General features: G+C 48.7%; 3 protein-coding genes across 3 annotated transcripts; 2 read left to right on the top strand and 1 right to left on the bottom strand.

Annotated features, from left to right (window-relative positions):
• Positions 1–1,088: 1,088 nt before the first annotated feature.
• GIQ15_05479 (uncharacterized protein) lies at positions 1,089–5,843 on the top strand (the record flags this gene model as incomplete). Its single annotated transcript, XM_033552896.1, has 3 exons — positions 1,089–1,349; positions 1,401–3,803; positions 3,873–5,843. The coding sequence occupies 3 exons, from the start codon at positions 1,089–1,091 to the stop codon at positions 5,841–5,843; spliced, it is 4,635 nt and encodes a 1,544-aa protein (XP_033404040.1).
• A 3,359-nt stretch (positions 5,844–9,202) lies between these two features.
• On the bottom strand, positions 9,203–14,075 carry GIQ15_05480 (MAP kinase kinase kinase Czk3; the record flags this gene model as incomplete). The annotated part of the gene is made up of 3 exons (XM_033552897.1): positions 9,203–13,548; positions 13,676–13,950; positions 14,038–14,075. The coding sequence occupies 3 exons, from the start codon at positions 14,073–14,075 to the stop codon at positions 9,203–9,205; spliced, it is 4,659 nt and encodes a 1,552-aa protein (XP_033404041.1).
• Positions 14,076–14,195: 120 nt separating this feature from the next.
• GIQ15_05481 (uncharacterized protein) lies at positions 14,196–16,407 on the top strand (the record flags this gene model as incomplete). Its single annotated transcript, XM_033552898.1, has 11 exons — positions 14,196–14,357; positions 14,453–14,572; positions 14,629–15,032; positions 15,084–15,186; positions 15,241–15,396; positions 15,445–15,646; positions 15,764–15,941; positions 15,999–16,130; positions 16,196–16,221; positions 16,278–16,319; positions 16,370–16,407. 11 exons carry the CDS (start codon positions 14,196–14,198, stop codon positions 16,405–16,407), a joined length of 1,563 nt encoding a protein of 520 aa, XP_033404042.1.
• Between the last annotated feature and the right edge of the window lie 429 nt (positions 16,408–16,836).

Below are 16,836 nucleotides of genomic sequence, written 5' to 3' on the forward strand. Positions count from 1 at the left end.
TTTTCTCAACGCCACAACGAAGGCAGAATCGGATAGAGCTTTCAGTATGACCTTTCCCTCGTTTCTTCTTTGTTTGTTTATCGGCAAACGCGTCGCGGGGACGGAGCTTGAGACAACGGCTGCAGGCAAAGCAGTTTTCATATCTATGTTATCGTTAGCTGGAGAGCCGGATTGTCCAGTGTCTGGAACTATGTTATGCTTACTCTGGCCAGGTTTCTGCAGAGATTATGAACGATAATATCTCCTCTGGCTTCGTAGGAGGTTCGCCTTTTTGGACCATCGATCTGAAGAAGCTACTGCTCTGTGACAGCGCGACGCGGGAGGCATAGTCGAGATAGGTGGAAATCTGTAAATGCAGCTCAGTTGGTAGATCTGATAACGCCATAGTAAGTCGTTTTGCCGTAGCGATATTACAGCCTGTTGACTGCTCCGTAGTTTGGTAGAAAATCGAATATCTGTATGAAATATTCATATGAAATGCAAGAGTTGCGAATGGTGGAAGTCTGCTCTTATGATGTCACGCTGAAGTGAACTTGAGGATCTATACCACTTTACATTACAATGCAAACCTCAGTTCACTACCTAGGTATGAATGCCCATGACACATCAACATAATACCTTGTGTTTATCTTCAGTGTACTCCATACTGAACGTCCAGTTGACACTTTGTTCTCTCTATCACGGTATCAACATAACTGCCTATTATTTTCTTCTTCGAGCCTACTCACGATGTCTCGCACGCCGCCCGTCAAGGTGACCAACGAGCTTCCCCAGCCTTGCATCTCGTCTATTAGTTAACTATGCAGGCCTTCATTAGCTCGACAGGGTTCGGACTTTCATCCTTCAAGCCCCGCTGCTAGCACAGCGAGGCTGAACGCGAACGGGCCAAAGCGAACCCTATTCATCCTTCAAAATACTAGCCAGCGACGACGAAAATGCCTTTAAAAGGGAAAAGGCTGGCCCCTGAGGCGGGTTGCAGAGAATCGGCGATTTCGTCTTCCTGTGTCTTCAGCGCGTCGATAGCTCGCCTGGAAAAAAAATTTACTTGCGCTTCACCATATATCGGCGACTGATAAAGGCCCTCCAGCATGGCGGGAGCCGAGCCTGCAGACGATGTTGACATCGAGCAGATGTGGAGGGAGACCGAAATCGAATTCCAGAACCTGAGCGGAGCAAATACAAAGGAGCTGAAGCAGCTTACGGTGGAGGAGGTCCTTGCTAATCTTCAGCAGAAGAAAGAGGCAGACGCAAAGACAAGGGCGAGATACGCCAGAGTGCAGAATGCCGTCGACAAGACACTCATCTGCATTCAGACCTTGGGGTCTTTTGCGGCTTCAGTTGCTTCGAATGTGAGTGTGGTTTGCCATTGGACCATTTTTCGTACTAATATTTTGTTATAGTTCTTTGGACCATCAAATCTTTGCTTCAGCGCGGTTAGCATGTTGATAACAACATCGCAAAAGTACACCAAGATTTTCGATGGTCTTTCGGAGCTCTTCGAGCGTATTTCCACCTTCTTGGACAGATTCGAAATTTATGCAAGAGCGAAAGTTGTTGGTGTCCAAATTGACCCGCATCTGAGGAGAATTATCCATGACCTACTGCGGAGCTTTGTGCGCATTTGTGCGCTTTCTATCAAGATCTCCAAACACTCAAAGGTGCTTTTGGCCCTTGAAGTGTTCAGCTTCGGAAGCGATAAGGGCGTTGCGGCCGAGCTCAGCAAACTGGAGACCCTTGTACAAAATGAGACTAATATGAGCATCGCCCTGATTTTGGAGTCGGCCAAGATCAACGAGGGAAACATCACCGCTGGATTTACTGATGTCAAATCATCGTTGGATACCGTGGACTCAAAGCTAGACACCATTGATGAGCAGATGGATAACGTCTCTTCCCTCTTGGAGAGACACGACCTTGCCGAACGACGCAAAGAATCGGACGGTCTAACAAAACAGCGTCGCGACAAGATCAAGGCGGCCCTGAAAATTGACAAAGAAGTATGGAGATCCCACCAGGAAGACTACGTTAGCAACATAGTGCCGGGTACCGGTCAGTGGCTTCTGAACGATCCTCAGTTCTCCGCCTGGGCAGACGCAGAGGCAAAATCGGCGCCTATCATTGGGCTCAAAGCGAAGGAGGGATATGGAAAGAGTTACCTGTCCTCTGTCGCGATCAGATATCTGTATCGCCTCTACCCACCAGGAAACCAAGACACGCGGATGTCAGTGGCATACTATTTCTTTGAGGGAAATACCTTTAATTCTACGGAGAAATCCGTCAACACCGCGCTAAGGTCGATTATTTGGCAGCTCACACAAAATGACGCGGTTTATCAAAAGAATGTCGCGTCCGCGTGTGACAAACCAGAAGAATTTGGGAACTCCTTGGAGCTTTGGAAGCAGCTCGTGGTCAACTTCTCTCCAAAGACGAATGCCGTTTTTTACATTGTCCTGGACGGTATTGAAGAACTGGATAGCGAAATCGGAAAGCCACTCGTCGAGGTATTTCGCGACATATCACTGATGGCGAACGAAAAAGGTCTGATGACCGTGAGGCTGTTCATCACTGGCAGACCCACCATCTTCGCTGAAGCTGAGACGGCATCTGGCGTTTCCCTCTCCACGATTGAGCTTGGAACCCGAAATAAGGAGGATATTGAGAAGTTCATTGAAATGCGAATGGATAAAATGGAAATCCTGAAAAATAAGGAGAAACCTGAGATAGTCGAGCTAAGAGATCTTGTCAAAACAGGCCTCACAAAGGGCACTCAAGGTGATTACTTCCAGCTAAACTACCTGCTGACTGAAATCAGCAAGAAACGAAGAAAGAAGGAGATCCAAGAGGTTCTGGAGCATGCCGGCGAGGATCGAGAGGCAACCATCGCCCGTGAAATTGACCGGTTGAATCATACCCTTGGATATGAAGATATTCAGGATCTTGTGGAATTGCTCAGCTGGGTAATGAATGGAAAGCGCGCCCCGTTCTTGAAAACTCTCGAGGGAGTCCTTCTGGTTAAGAACGGTGAAAGCTCACTTATGCCGCTAGAAGAACAAATACGGAACAAGTACTCTTCGCTTCTTGAAATAGCAGAGTATGATACGGTCATACTTAGCTCGAAAGCAATCCGCGAATTCTTTACTAAGCAAACAAAACAAGCAACAAACGAAGCAATTGCAAAAACAGAGCTTCATGAAGCCGAAATTTCCATTGTGAAGAGGTTTCTAAGCAGCGTCTGCGATAAAGAATTGTTCGACAAGTTCGGATTCGAGGAATTCTTCAAGTCAAAGCTCGGAGCCAAAGCTGCTTCCATTCGCGTGAATATGGAGACCCTAAAAATCCACGCGCTTCTTGTCGGTATGAAAGCTGTTGCTAGCGATTGGGATAAGGAGCTAGAGTCGCTCAGACATTCGCATTTCTATTTCTTCCAGGACTATTTAGATGAAGTTGACCTTGCACTAACACAGCCGGAGCCTAAAACTGAAATTGGAGCATTACTCATCAGACACTTTACGGATGAGATTTTCATTAAGAAGTGGTGGATTGATGACCGGATGTTCCAGCGCACTTGGTGGGCATATCAAGACAAACACGTCAATACGATGTTGAAATGGTTTAAAGACTCTGCGGTGACAAGGAACCTTACTCCTGAGATGAAGGAATGGGTAAACGGGCTAATCTCGAATACCAACCCGGGTGATGATCTCCTTTGCCATGTTGCAAAATATATTGCAAGGAAGTGGTTGCAAACCGTGAATTGGACGCCAAAGGAAGCCTTCCTATGGCTGCTTGGATACGTTACTAAGGTTAGTATGATCTACACGCTCCCCTACTATGAACATTTTGGTATAGACTAACATTGTTGATATATGTAGATTAAGGAACGTAAAGGGGAAGGCAAGAGAGTTACAGGAGATGTCTCGCCTACATTGGAGCAAATCTACGATGTGGAAAAGTGGGCAAAGTCTGAACTGGAAATAACAACCGGTGATACACTTTGGGAGGTACAGATGGGAATCGTCCTCCAGTGTTTTAGTTTCTTTGACGAATCGATTGAGAGATGCATTATTTCTCGCGAGTTGGATGCGTCGAATTGGCGTGCTCCCTACATCCAAGCACAGTCATTGTGGGAAAGGGATGACACGAAGTTAGCGCTTGAATTGATAGCGCCTGTTATCGAAAGGTTCAGGAACGAAGAAGCACTGAGAATCGAATACGAAGAAAAATTCTACCTTGGAGTTCTTGCATTCTACGGAGTCTGGAATACTGATATTAATGAGTACGACAAAGCGACGACCGCCTTCCAAGAAATTCACGAGCATGATATGGATCAATATGCACCAATTTATTGGACTTTGGACCTGCTTGAGCAGCAAGAGAAGCACTCGGAAATCATCGAGACCCTCCAAGACTTGAAAGGCAAGAAAAATAGCAAGGGCCAAACCCGTCTTGCAGCAATGCATCATCAATACGCAAATAAGGAGGAATACCACAACAGGTTGATTGTTGCTGGGAGAGCTTCCGATAGTATGGACGTTATTCGCGAGGCTCTTCATGAAGCACTAGCACCAGAGAACACTGCTTCAGTGATCCCATATGTTATCCAATGGCTCAATCACTTCCTTGCCCATGTTTTGTACCATGATCCAAGGTCTGATGCGGATAAAGTCGAGGCCATCAAGATTTGGGCGCACATTGTCAACAAAACCGCTCGCAAGATCTATCTTACAACTGAATCCGATGTTCTCGAGGCTACGACTGAGAAATTAGGGGAAGTATATCTTCACCAAGCGATAGATGCCGGATTAGAAACACCAGCTGCACAGGAATATTTGACAAAGTTAATCGATTTACTTCCCAATAACCCAGACACAGCCAACCTATTTTCTTGCCAGAATTTGAAATTCCCCATCGCCCGACTGCAATACCTCTTGAACCAAAAGGAGAAAGCAATGGAAACCTTGAGGGGCCACGTCAAAGTTGCATTGGACTTACTTTGCGATGACGATGAGAGTAATGACTGGGATGCGTTCCTAAAGCTAACGTCTGTGGCATATGTTGGAGATGATGTCAATTCACTCGCAGCTTGGTCTCTGCTCAGCCCATCCAAACCCGAAGAAGAAGCGGAGGAAGCGGAGAAGGAAGTGGAGGAGGCCACCCCTGGGGAACCCACAGTTGAGCAGGAAGATGGAGCTGAGAAGGATGACTCCAAGGAACAAACGGGCTCAGAGCCAAACGAAGAGTCACCGACAACCGATGTGTCAACTAAAGAAGAATCCAAGGAGGAAGAAGTTAAGGAGGCAGAAGTGACGGAAATAGAGATCAAAGAAGTAGAGGCGAAAGAGGAGGCGGAGGTAGTGGAGATAGTGGTAAAGGAGGACGAGGTGAAGGATGAAGCGGAAGACGAAAAGGACGAGAAGGAGGAAGAGGATGGAGCCGCGGAGCCAAAGGAGGGAGGCGAAGAAGACGGCAACGAAGAGCTAAATGAGGGTGAAGCAGAGGATGGACTATCAGGACCTATTGAGCTGTCGTGCGATGGTGCATGTGGAAAGGAGTGGACCTACGCAGATGATTTCTATGCATGCAAAGACTGCTTGGATGTGCAATTCTGCAAGGAATGTCATGACAAACAAAAGGCCGGTACGCTAAAGGAAAGAGTATGTGGCACAAAGCATGAATTCCTGCATATTCCCCCATGGGATGCAGAAGCTGCAAAGGAAGTGCCCAAGGGATCTGTTCGGGTTGGAGAAGAGATCATCCTGATCGCAGACTGGGTGCAGCAAATGCGGGTGCAATGGGGTATTAAGGAGGATGAAGTCAATGCAGGCGTGGAAACACCTACCTGATTTGTTAGTATACTGGTAGCTACTTGATATTTTCTTGGTAACGTCTGAACGATAACAATTAACGGCAAGGATATAATGCCATATCTTTATTCACACTTGGCCCAACGCGCATATTGGATTCAATTGCATTTACTCTCGTCGCCTTTCTTTTTCTTAGTTTTGCCAGCCGTTTTTGAATTTTGCTCTCAACGCCTAGTTTACCGATAATAGTCTCCATAGGCGTATATACCATCACATTGTTTTAGCCAAGCACATACACAATATCTCCTACTGCTTTACAGGAACAGCTGTACATCTAGTGGATATCTTGATCTCTTCAAATGGTGGCGCCACGGCAGACGCATCCTTAATGCATGCCCGAGATTTCTCAATTTATTTACCGTGATAGCCGCCGGCTATCGTCATTATCTTTATGCATAGATAGTTTTGGGCTTAGGCAAGAAGGTATTCCAGGTGCTATATTGCCAATAGCCTTGCTAGTAGAACACTGGGACTTTGGGTCTGAGGCCAGGGTAGAAATGAACTCCTAGGCACAATTGTACTAAGGTTACGTTTGGATAAAGTGAAGGTGGCGTATAAATACCAGGTCTTGGTTTCCAAGAAGTTTTCCAGCAAGAAAGAGAAGGGACATCTCGATGTTATGTTGTGATTTGACAGATATCTCGTAGTAGATCCAAGCCATAGTCAACTTGGCCTCGGCACATCTAGCTGGAATCGCTTTAAATGCTGGTACACGTGCTGACAATGGAGTAAAGGATCAGCTATGTTAGCTGTGTTTGGATATAAAGGCAAAAGCGTAAGTCGGAGCGTTCTATAAAAGCAAGTAACGAGGGAAGCCTACTTCGTGATTATGAAATGAGTCTTTCGAAGAAGGCGAGGTGGAGCAGAAACTTTGGAGACGGGAACCGGGAGGCCCACTTAGTAAGCGGATAGCTTATTAATCAACCTTAATATAGAAACTATAAATAGACTATAAACTTGCATAACGTCGCAGTTTTACTGATTAATGGCAAATTTATATATTATTAAGAAGACTCCCTGATGTAACATCCAAATTCAATTCAGGCTGCCAGAGGGATGTCAATTCCCTTAGTCTATAGCATCTAGAAACTCGTTACGTTGTTATTCAGCCATTCTCATGGTTACTGTTTCTCAAACACATTGCCGTTCCGTTCGATCTGCACGCTACGACGGTGCAAGCTGGGTTGTCGTTTTCGCCGGCTAGGCCAAAAATAATTTGTACCACCAGCCCCAATCTAGCCCATACCTTTTGCCTACGGGGGATCACATTTTCTCATGGCTAGTTTTTTCTATCCCGTATTTGTATTAACCTACGAGAATAATCATGTTGAAAGGCATTATGCAGAAACTATTATTTTCAGGATATTTTTGCTATAGGATATTGTCCGCCTACTTATACGTAGGAAATTTGAGAGATTGAATATCGTCGACCAGCTAAAACCTCTACAACTTTATATGTAGAACGCTAGTGCTAATAATTCCCGGCCTCTGGGATCTACAAAAATTCCGGAAACGTTTTTAGCCCAACCGAATGAGATTACTCCACCTCAGCCCGTTCTTGTTAAATACAACAGCTCAAATTTTCACTAGGGAACGTGGGAAACGATAGGCGGCTCATATATGACGCTGGCTAACCGCCAAGTCGCACAATAATGCTTTGTACTACATATATTTCCCCCTTAAGCTTGTTTCTCACCCGTTCACCAACTCAACTCCAACAAGTAATTCTACTCAATAGTCCGAGTTAAAAGGCATAGGTCACCTTGACCCATCCATGTTGTCGCCACGTCAAATCAAACGTATCTAAATGATATTAGTCAACCATCAAAGCAATATTACTTGCTGGCCTAGAAACGCGAGCCGAGGATGAATATCCCTAATGCAATCAGGGGGCCGTTATAAAGTTGGGATAGTTCAACTTAAAAGCAAACTAGCCTCCCCTCCTTGTTGCCCACTTACGGGTTGGCATGGAATACGATTGTTGTTTTTGTCACACATTAGACCCCTGGTTTTGACTACAAGGCTATCTACTCAAAAGGATTGCGGGATATCTATGGCTCTGAATGTTGAATTATTTAAGGGGATATCCTTCCTCAAGCAAACAACATTCCCTTTTGCTCTAAAATCGTTCTCTATATGCATACCATAATTTAAAAAGCCCGACTCAGCTTGAATTCCTCTTCATATCAAAATAACATCTCCACCAATCGCAATAATGAAGGCAGTTCTGCATATATTTGTGGCCGTCGCGCTACTTTTCGTTACGGCGCTTGCTAGAATTGGCCAGCCTAAGGCTGCTTTCGGCGTTGATTCCCATGCCGACCCGGTGGTGGTTCAAGGGTGCTGCCCCCCTGGCAGAAACAGGGTGAGTAAACTGGAAAACCTTCACTAAGAATTTTTATTATGCCTTCAAAGTCATACTTCAATGCTTATATTGGCCAAATAGAGATGTAGGGATGGCAGCGAGGCAAATCCGGACTGTGGGAGAGGAGGTAAGTAATTTTGCTCCCTCCTCAAGTCATGCTTATGAAACCCTTGTTCAAGGATTAACCAGAAACTTATCAACTATAGCTTGCAATCCATTTGGTTGTCAATGTCGCAGAGGGTGCCGTTAGTGGAGGATTACTCGCAGAGGTAAATTCTGAAAGCATCAGCTCCATTTAGTGAACATATACTGATTGATACCCTTATTTTTAGGACTGACTTGTTGCCCCTGAATTTATCTCGATTCCTGAGCATAGCATTGAAAATATTTATATCTTTCATGTTCCGCCTCACTGTGGTCAAATGAGCTATCAGGGCAGCTTCACAATACTTCTATTTTAATAGCGGTTGAACATGGCTATACTTTCAGAGGATCATTTCAAAAAGATTTTTTTGTGTAATTGAGTGCTATATAATGAACAGCTTCCCAAACTTTCCAGAAGTCCGGCTGGGTATTCATTTGGAAAAGAACATACATATAACTGTGGAGATAAATGGCTAACGGCGAGGGTGGTATGCATTAAGAAAGGCGCATATGTAATGATAGAATATAGCTAGTCGGTCATAAGAATCTGTTGGACAGGAAGTCACCCACCCACTTTAACGCCAGTTACAAAAGAGGGAGGAGAATGGAAAAGAGAAAGATATACACTCCCCCCAGTCCTTGGAAGAGAAAGCGTATATATATGTATATATGTAGAAAATATAACATAGATGATAAAAATGGAAAATGCGTAGGTCCAATCGTTAACTCCGGCCCAACGCAATGAGAGCCAATACCAATACCAATTTCAACCAAACAAGCGGGTTGCTCATTTTGGGTTGTTTTATATATATGCATGTTTCCATCATTTTCAAAATTGGCTTGAGTTCTGCCGGGTGCCGACTAGGCTAGGAGTATAGGCGCTCCCCTCGCTGCTTGGAGTTTGCGGTTCAGCGACAACCTGCTTCCTAATGCAAACCATCCATTCATGTTGTAATAGTTCAGCGGCACTTGGCCGTTTGGCTGGATCTGGTTCGAAACATTGTCTGATGAAGTCAATTCCGAGATCGGATAGTTCACCTTTGCTCGGGAGATGGGGTTGATTGCCTTGTGCGATCTTGTACATTATCGCCCATTCATTATCAACGCCAGCCCAGGGTCGCATTCCCGTTGCCATTTCGAGAATGACACAACCTAAGGACCAAATGTCCATTGACCCATGACGGGAGGAGGTGTGGCTTGTTTCTCCCCTTACGAGTTCGGGAGACATATACATTGGCGTACCGGTGACAGATTTCTGGTTCTTGCGTTGGTCCTTGTTGGCGACTGCAGGATCCTTGTAGTGGTCCATGGCAGCGAGGGTCTTGCCTTGTCTAGCAATGACCATAGCGGCGCCGAAGTCGACGTATTTGATGACTCCGTTATGGTCGAGGAGGATGTTGGCGGGTTTGATATCGCGATGGACGATGCCAGCTTGGTGGAGGTAGGCGAGACCCTCGAGCATTTGGAGGGTGTAGACCATGATGACGGTTTCGTCTTCGATGCGGCCATGCTCGAGGAGGGTGGCAAGAGAACCACCAGAACAGTATTCCATGAAGATGTAGACTTTGTCCCGGTGGACTTCGATGCCGTGATACGAGACAATATTGGGGTGATCGAGGACTTCGAGGACACCCATCTCGTCTCTGATCTGTTGAGCGGCGCCAGGGATGACAGACGGTTCCTGGAGACGAATTTCTTTGACGGCCATCAGGTAGCTGGTATCCAGGTCGATGGCGGCGTAGACGGATCCTGATGTTCCGCCACCAATAAATTGACCTTGCTGCCAGCGTAAGTTGATGTTTGTAGCCGATGAGGAGAGCACTGTAAGCGAGCGGTCGGCTTCGTTGACTCCTTCCAGCACCTTTCCAAGCGGTTGTCGCTTGGAATCTTCCTCTGCCCTAAAAACCTCTATATCGGACAGATGCAGCAGTCGTTGCTCTCGTACCTGTGCTAACGCCACTTCGTCACTTGCAACACCACTGCAATCCAAATTCCTGTAGCTTCCAGTGGCATCCGTGCGTTGCTTTTCAGCCTTTGCAGCCAAAGTGGATCTGGCACCCATAATATCGAAATGGGAAATTAACAACGCCATGCAGCCGGCAACCTTGACACGGAGCAGGTCGTACTCCTCGTCGCTCATGGCAATGACAGAATGGCCATGAGTAATGATCATGGCAAACTCGAGGGCAGACACGGCCCATTTAAAGGTCTTGCGATCTGCAGCATCACAGTCGTCGCAGATGAAGGAGATCCAATCGAGACCTAGCTTGACAAGTTTGCCATGGTTCATCGATCGGTGGTTAGGATCCATGTACATTAATGATCGTTTGCCGAATTCTGTGGCGAATGCGAAACAAGATTGGATGAGCTCGAGGTTTTGTCTATCTGTGCCCTGGCTTCTGATGATCTCTACACTGTCGATAATGGTGTTTGACAATTTAAATGCCGTTTTCTTGATCTTGTTGAGTTCGACGTTGACACGTCCCAAGTTCGCACGTTGTTCGATAGTGACATCGAATTCTAGTCCAGTGGACCTGGAAAGTGCCAGACGAGCATTTTGAAGTCGTTCTTGCGATCCATCAGCGACTAGACGGAGTTTACCCATGCGTACATCAGTCGGATGTTCGAGTAAATCTACCTCTAGTCGTTTCCCTGACCACTGGAAAGGCTTGTCCGGCCGAATGACGAGAATGTAGGGGTATGATAAATTTTCGGGGGCATCTTCGGCGAGGAATGAAGTGCCAAGGATGGATTGGATGTCCTTTGGACGGTCAAACAGAGATGGTGAAGCGAGAAGCGATACACCTTTCTGGCCCACAGAGTCCGTAGACACAACGAGGAAATGGCCTGATGCTAGCAGCGCTTCGGTGAAGGTATCTATACTGTCATTGCGTAGATTGAACTCAGTGGCATTTTCGAAACGTTGGCGAAGGAAGCGAGAGAAGCGGAAGAGTTTTCGCTGTCGAACCCGAACGGAGTCGAGGATATTTTTGTATTGTTTCTCGCTCTCCATGGCGTCCTCTTGGGGCTTAGTAAGGAGCTCACGTTCGAAATGCAGCATGAGTCGCTGCAGAGCCTTAGCGGTCAGGGTACTAAACTGTTCGGCAACCTCGATATCGCCACCGTCAAGCTGTCTCCCGATCTGGTTCGAGAAATCCCACTCCTGCTCTAATATTTCTGCCTCCTTGAAGGTATTCTTGTTCGCGCTGAGTTTCCAATTGAGTAGCTTGAAGTAATACTTCAACGCATCTAAAACGACCATGTCGAAGTTCTCATCCACACATGGAGGAAGGTCCCAGCCCGGCTCAGGGTCTGAGATGATGAGGTATCGGAGCTTGATTTCGGTGGCTACTTTCATAAGGATCTGGAACTGGACGATCATCTGGTCCAGGAGGATAGGAGACTGTTGACCTGGATCTTTCATCTTTTTGGCGTACGAGAGGCGGATGCGGGTGACTTCTTGGATGAGGCGAGAAGGGAAGTTGATCAAGGTGAGTAGTTCCTCGATGTACGGGGGTAAGTGACGCTGGGCAAAGGAATCTGCGTTATCGATGAGAGTGTTTTTGGCCTTTTTGATCACTTTGCCTACCCCATCAAGCATCTGGTCGCCACCTTGTAGTGTCTTGAGGCCGTCTTCTTTCATGATGCGATCGAGGAACGATCCTTCATCAGACAATTCCGAGGCGTATGAGGTGTTGACGATGGGTTTTGTGAAGTCCAGTTCTTCGTTGCCTACCCATTTCTGTAAGATAGAGAGCTGTGTGTTGATAAGCTTGGTGGTATTGTGCCATGAGATGATGGCATCGCAAGATTGATAGAACTCCTCCGAGGCTGCGCGGGAGTTGGCGAGCTTGAGCTGTCGACGCGAGGCGAATAGGCTTTCAACCTTTTCAATCTTCTCAACGATATCCTCGACCTGTTGAAGAGGGGGTTTCCCAATTTCTGCCTGGCCCTTGATCTTGAAGTTGATAATATCTTCTAGCATGGGACCAATGGTTTTTCTCTCCTCCTCGATAATCCTAGTCTGGGTCGCGACGGTGCGTCCGAACGAACGAGCTCTGACGCCCATCCAGATCTCACCGCCCAGTACCTCTTTACTTTTCTGCTCCATGGTACCGATGAGACGTTGCTTTTCCTGTCTCACGACATCGCCCTTGAGTACCGAGGCCAGCATGGAATGCCACTCCAGCCTCTCTCGTACTCTAGGGTCCTGCAGTTCCTCAAACGTGGGTTGTAGGTCTTCCTCTTCCAGAGCCATACGCAGGTCTGGATCAAAGGTATCATTATCGAACTGGGCCTCTGATGATGGCGACTCCTCGCCCACATCAGACTCGAGATCCATGGCTGCCGCGGCCGAAGCCGATGACATCTGAGGAGAAGTATTGAACCACTCGTGCGGGGGGCCCTGCCGTACTCTCTGGACGTAGGCCTTCTCCTGAGCTTGGTACTGCGCGTTGGGGTCTCGGTCACGGTCACGGCGGGGTGTCCGCTTTGAAGAGAGCGGGAGTTGGCTGGTCGAGTGCGCGGTGATAAACTGATTAGGCCGTCGTGGGGGCGCGTAAGTGTTCGAAGGGGTTCTGGCAGGTCCTAGGGGCCTCTGCGGGCGCATAGGAAGATTGCTGTTCTCTCTTTCACCCATTATGCCTGTGCTGCCTGTGATTGCTGTCGTGGCTGCTTCCGTACCACCACTACCACCGCTGCTGCTGCTGCTACCTCCGAGAGAATGGCTGGCGGCAGCACTGCCGGGCCATGAGGGATACGTGGATGGAGAAGCTGCTGGCGAAGGGGAGTAATGTGGTGACGGTCTGATGAGGTTGAGATTGGGACCGACGCCAGGTGTAGTTGGGCCTACTCGGGCAAGGAGGTTGAGGTTTAGCTGTGAATTGTCTTCACGGTTGGAAATGGAGCTTGCCGTTGCAGTTGCACCTTGCCCCGGGCCTGGACTGAGAATGGCCTGGTCGTGGTCGTCAACGGCGGCCGGAGTGGAAGCGGGGAGGGCGAAGCCAGAGGGATGATGGCGCGAGTAGAAGTACTCGCCGTTGGGATCACGGTCTCTATCACGGCCAGGGCTCTCCCTATCCATCCTGAAGAAGTCTCGTCGTCGGGCGTCGCTGGCCGGCGGGCGGGTTGGGCGGCTTGCGGCTTGAGGCTTGAGGTCTGGGGCTTGACCTTGAGCTGTGCTTGTTGGAATAGTCCCCCTGTCCCTTCTTACTAGACCCTGCTTCCTGGTACTAGTGACCTCTCTAGCGAACCTCTAGTAACCCTGCTAGTTCTCCTAGTGGCGGTACCGCTGCGTATTTACACTGGCTAGCTTGCAGTTGGCCTGCCGGGATAGGAGGGATGGGAGATGAAGCTGCAGCAGAGTTGGCGAGTAGCGAGCGGGCGAGTGGAGGGCCCATTGGCCACTTCGAGTTTAGCATCGCACTAGTAGCTGACAGGTCGACATTTGCACCGACACGCACGCCTGGTTCCTCGCGCTGGAGGCGAAGGGGACGGGAGATGTTGACTGATATCGAGGGTTGAAGAAAGGCAGAGAAGAGAGAAGAGGTCAGAATATCCCAATTGGGAAGATACGAGCTGGACGAGAAAGTGCGGGGTAAAGAAAATACGAAAAAATACGAAGAGGACGCACGTGTATTATTTTTAATACGGTATTTACCTTACAACGTGACCTGGCCCTTGGCCTGTGCTCCACTGAACATCCCAAGCTCGATTTTGATATGAAAGAGCGAACACGAAGACACGATCGGCTTGGATACTGCGATTGCGCTGATATTGAGACTTATATTGAGACTGATATCGAGCTCGAGAGTAAGACCACCATGTCAGACACCGAGCTGCCGCCGTCGACGTTCCCCAAGCCAGAAGACTTCGACACGGACCCGCGCGTCTCCTTCTCCAAGCTCGACAACAAATACATCCTGGAGACAGACAACGGCGAGGAATTCACGTATGATGACGCTTTGAAGAGATGGATACCCTCGGTAGGCATGCTCATGGCTTAGTGACATTGAAAGAGGCCACGATGGTGACTCAGTCGGTGGGGCGTCCTAACTCATTGTCTTGACCGGAGATACAGCTGGACGAGTCCTTGATGGAACAGCAGAGAGAGGCATACAAGATAGAGGGCGTCGACGAGGAAGAGCCCGCGAATTTCAAGGCCATGCAGGAGAAGAAGAAGCGGAAACACAACAACGATGTCAGCTCCCTCTCTCATGTTGCCATGTTATCAGTCCAGCCTACTTACGGATCCAGGACTCGCATCCCCCGCATAAACCCAAGAAACCCCGCGTCAACACCGCCGTCTACGTAACCGCGATCCCTCTCGATGCTACCCTGTCCGAAATCAACTCCCTGTTCAGCAAGTGCGGCGTCATCGCGGAGGAAATCGACAGTGGCAAACCACGCATAAAGATGTATACAGACGACCAGGACATGTTCAAAGGTGACGCGCTGGTAGTTTACTTCCGTCCCGAGTCCGTCAACCTCGCCATCCAGATGCTGGATGACACCGATTTTCGATTCGGCGAAAAGGGCGCACAGGGAAACATGCGGGTGCAGCCTGCGGATTTCTCCTTCAAGGCCGTGCAGGATGCCCCAGCAAAGGTCAATATGCGAGATAAGATGAAGATTATGCGAAAGACGCAGAAGCTAAACAGGTAAGGAGCATCGTCGAGCGTAGAGTGTGATGTGGCTAATCCGGGATATAGTAAGCTTACGGATTGGGATGATGACGGCGCTGAGGCCCAGCAGTCGTCCAGGGGAGGGAAGGTCGTGGCGCTGAAGCATATGTTCACGCTAAAGGAGCTCGAGGTAGCTATTTCTCCCGGTATCGGCCGTTATACCGTTAACACGTATATCATGTAGGAGGACCCTGCTGCCATCCTCGACATCAAGGAGGACATTCGAGAAGAGTGCTCCAAGCTAGGCGAGGTGACCAACGTCGTGCTCTACGACAAGGAGGAGTCAGGCGTCGCCACAGTCCGCTTCTCAAACCCAGAATCTGCCCAGGCCTGTGTCCAGGTTTGTTCTCCATACACCGTCTTGTGCGTACATGTCTGACCTGTCTAGATGATGAATGGCCGCTTCTTCGGCGGGACCCAGGTTGAAGCATACATCATTGAGGGTAAAGTGCGGTTTAAAAAGTCCGGTGCCAGTGCGGCTGCGGCCCTGGAGGACGACGGGGCCGGCTGGGAGGCCGAGGTCAAGGACGACGACACGCAGCGTCTGGACAAGTTTGGAGCCTGGCTGGAGCAGGAGAAGGATACTAGACGTTAAGCCGTAGCATGTATCATAATATATCTCTTCTATATCTCTATATCTCTTCTCTCCACGCTGTATATTGTCTGTCTTAGTAAGCAACCCCTGATCCGCGCTAAGGGTAAACAAGACCATGCCCGATCGGGCGCCTCCTTGCACACCGCCCACCACGTCAACTTCCTTCTCCTTCTCCTTCTTCTTCTTCCTCAACCTCAACTCCTCCGACTCTCCCTGAACGCCCATCTCGACACTCTTCACCACCCCAATCACCCCAGAACACCGTCTACCTCGCCAACATGCGTGAAATCGTAAGTCTACCCTCCCTCCCCCTCCATTCGGTGCCCAACACGACACGCTCTGCACAGGCCAAGAAAGGGGGGGCCACCACACGATCATGTCCTCGGGCACGAGCGTGAAGCGACGAGCCTCCAGTTTCAGAATTCAGATCCAGCTAACGTGTTGTTGTCGTATAGGTGCACCTTCAAACCGGCCAATGTGTAAGCTTTGATCGATCCCTGGTTCGTTTTGCAGATTCCCGTTGAATTAACGCTTTTGACCTCAGGGTAACCAAATTGGTGCCGCTTTCTGGTAAGCATCGACAAGGAAACTGATATTGGGTGTTCGTCGTTACTAACAGTCTATAGGCAAACCATTGCTGGCGAGCATGGTCTCGACGGATCCGGACAGTGAGTGATACTACTGATGGTAGAAGGATTCAGTTATTGACAGACTCTAGCTACACTGGATCTTCTGACCTCCAATTGGAGCGCATGAACGTCTATTTCAATGAGGTTGGCACGACCAAGACCCTTTTCTTCGGCAGCATACTAACTCATTGGAGGCAAAGGCCTCTAGCAAAAAATACGTTCCGCGTGCGGTGCTCGTTGATCTCGAGCCCGCCGCGCTTGACGCCGTCCGTGCCGGTCCTTTTGGTCAGCTCTTCCGCCCCGACAACGTCGTCTTCGGTCAGTCCGGTGCCGGAAACAACTGGGCCAAGGGCCACTACACTGAGGGTGCCAACTTGGTCGACCAGGTCATCGATGTCGTCCGCCGTGAGGCCGAAGGCTGTGACTGCCTTCAGGGTTTCCAGATCACCCACTCTCTCGGTGGTGGTACCGGTGCCGGTATGGGTACCCTCTTGATCTCCAAGATCCGTGAAGAATTCCCAGACCGTATGATGGCTACCTTCTCCGTCGTCCCATC

Source organism: Arthroderma uncinatum, assembly GCF_011692745.1.
Source record: "Arthroderma uncinatum strain CBS 119779 chromosome Unknown scaffold4, whole genome shotgun sequence".
In the NCBI taxonomy this organism is placed as follows: Eukaryota; Fungi; Ascomycota; class Eurotiomycetes; order Onygenales; family Arthrodermataceae; genus Arthroderma; species Arthroderma uncinatum.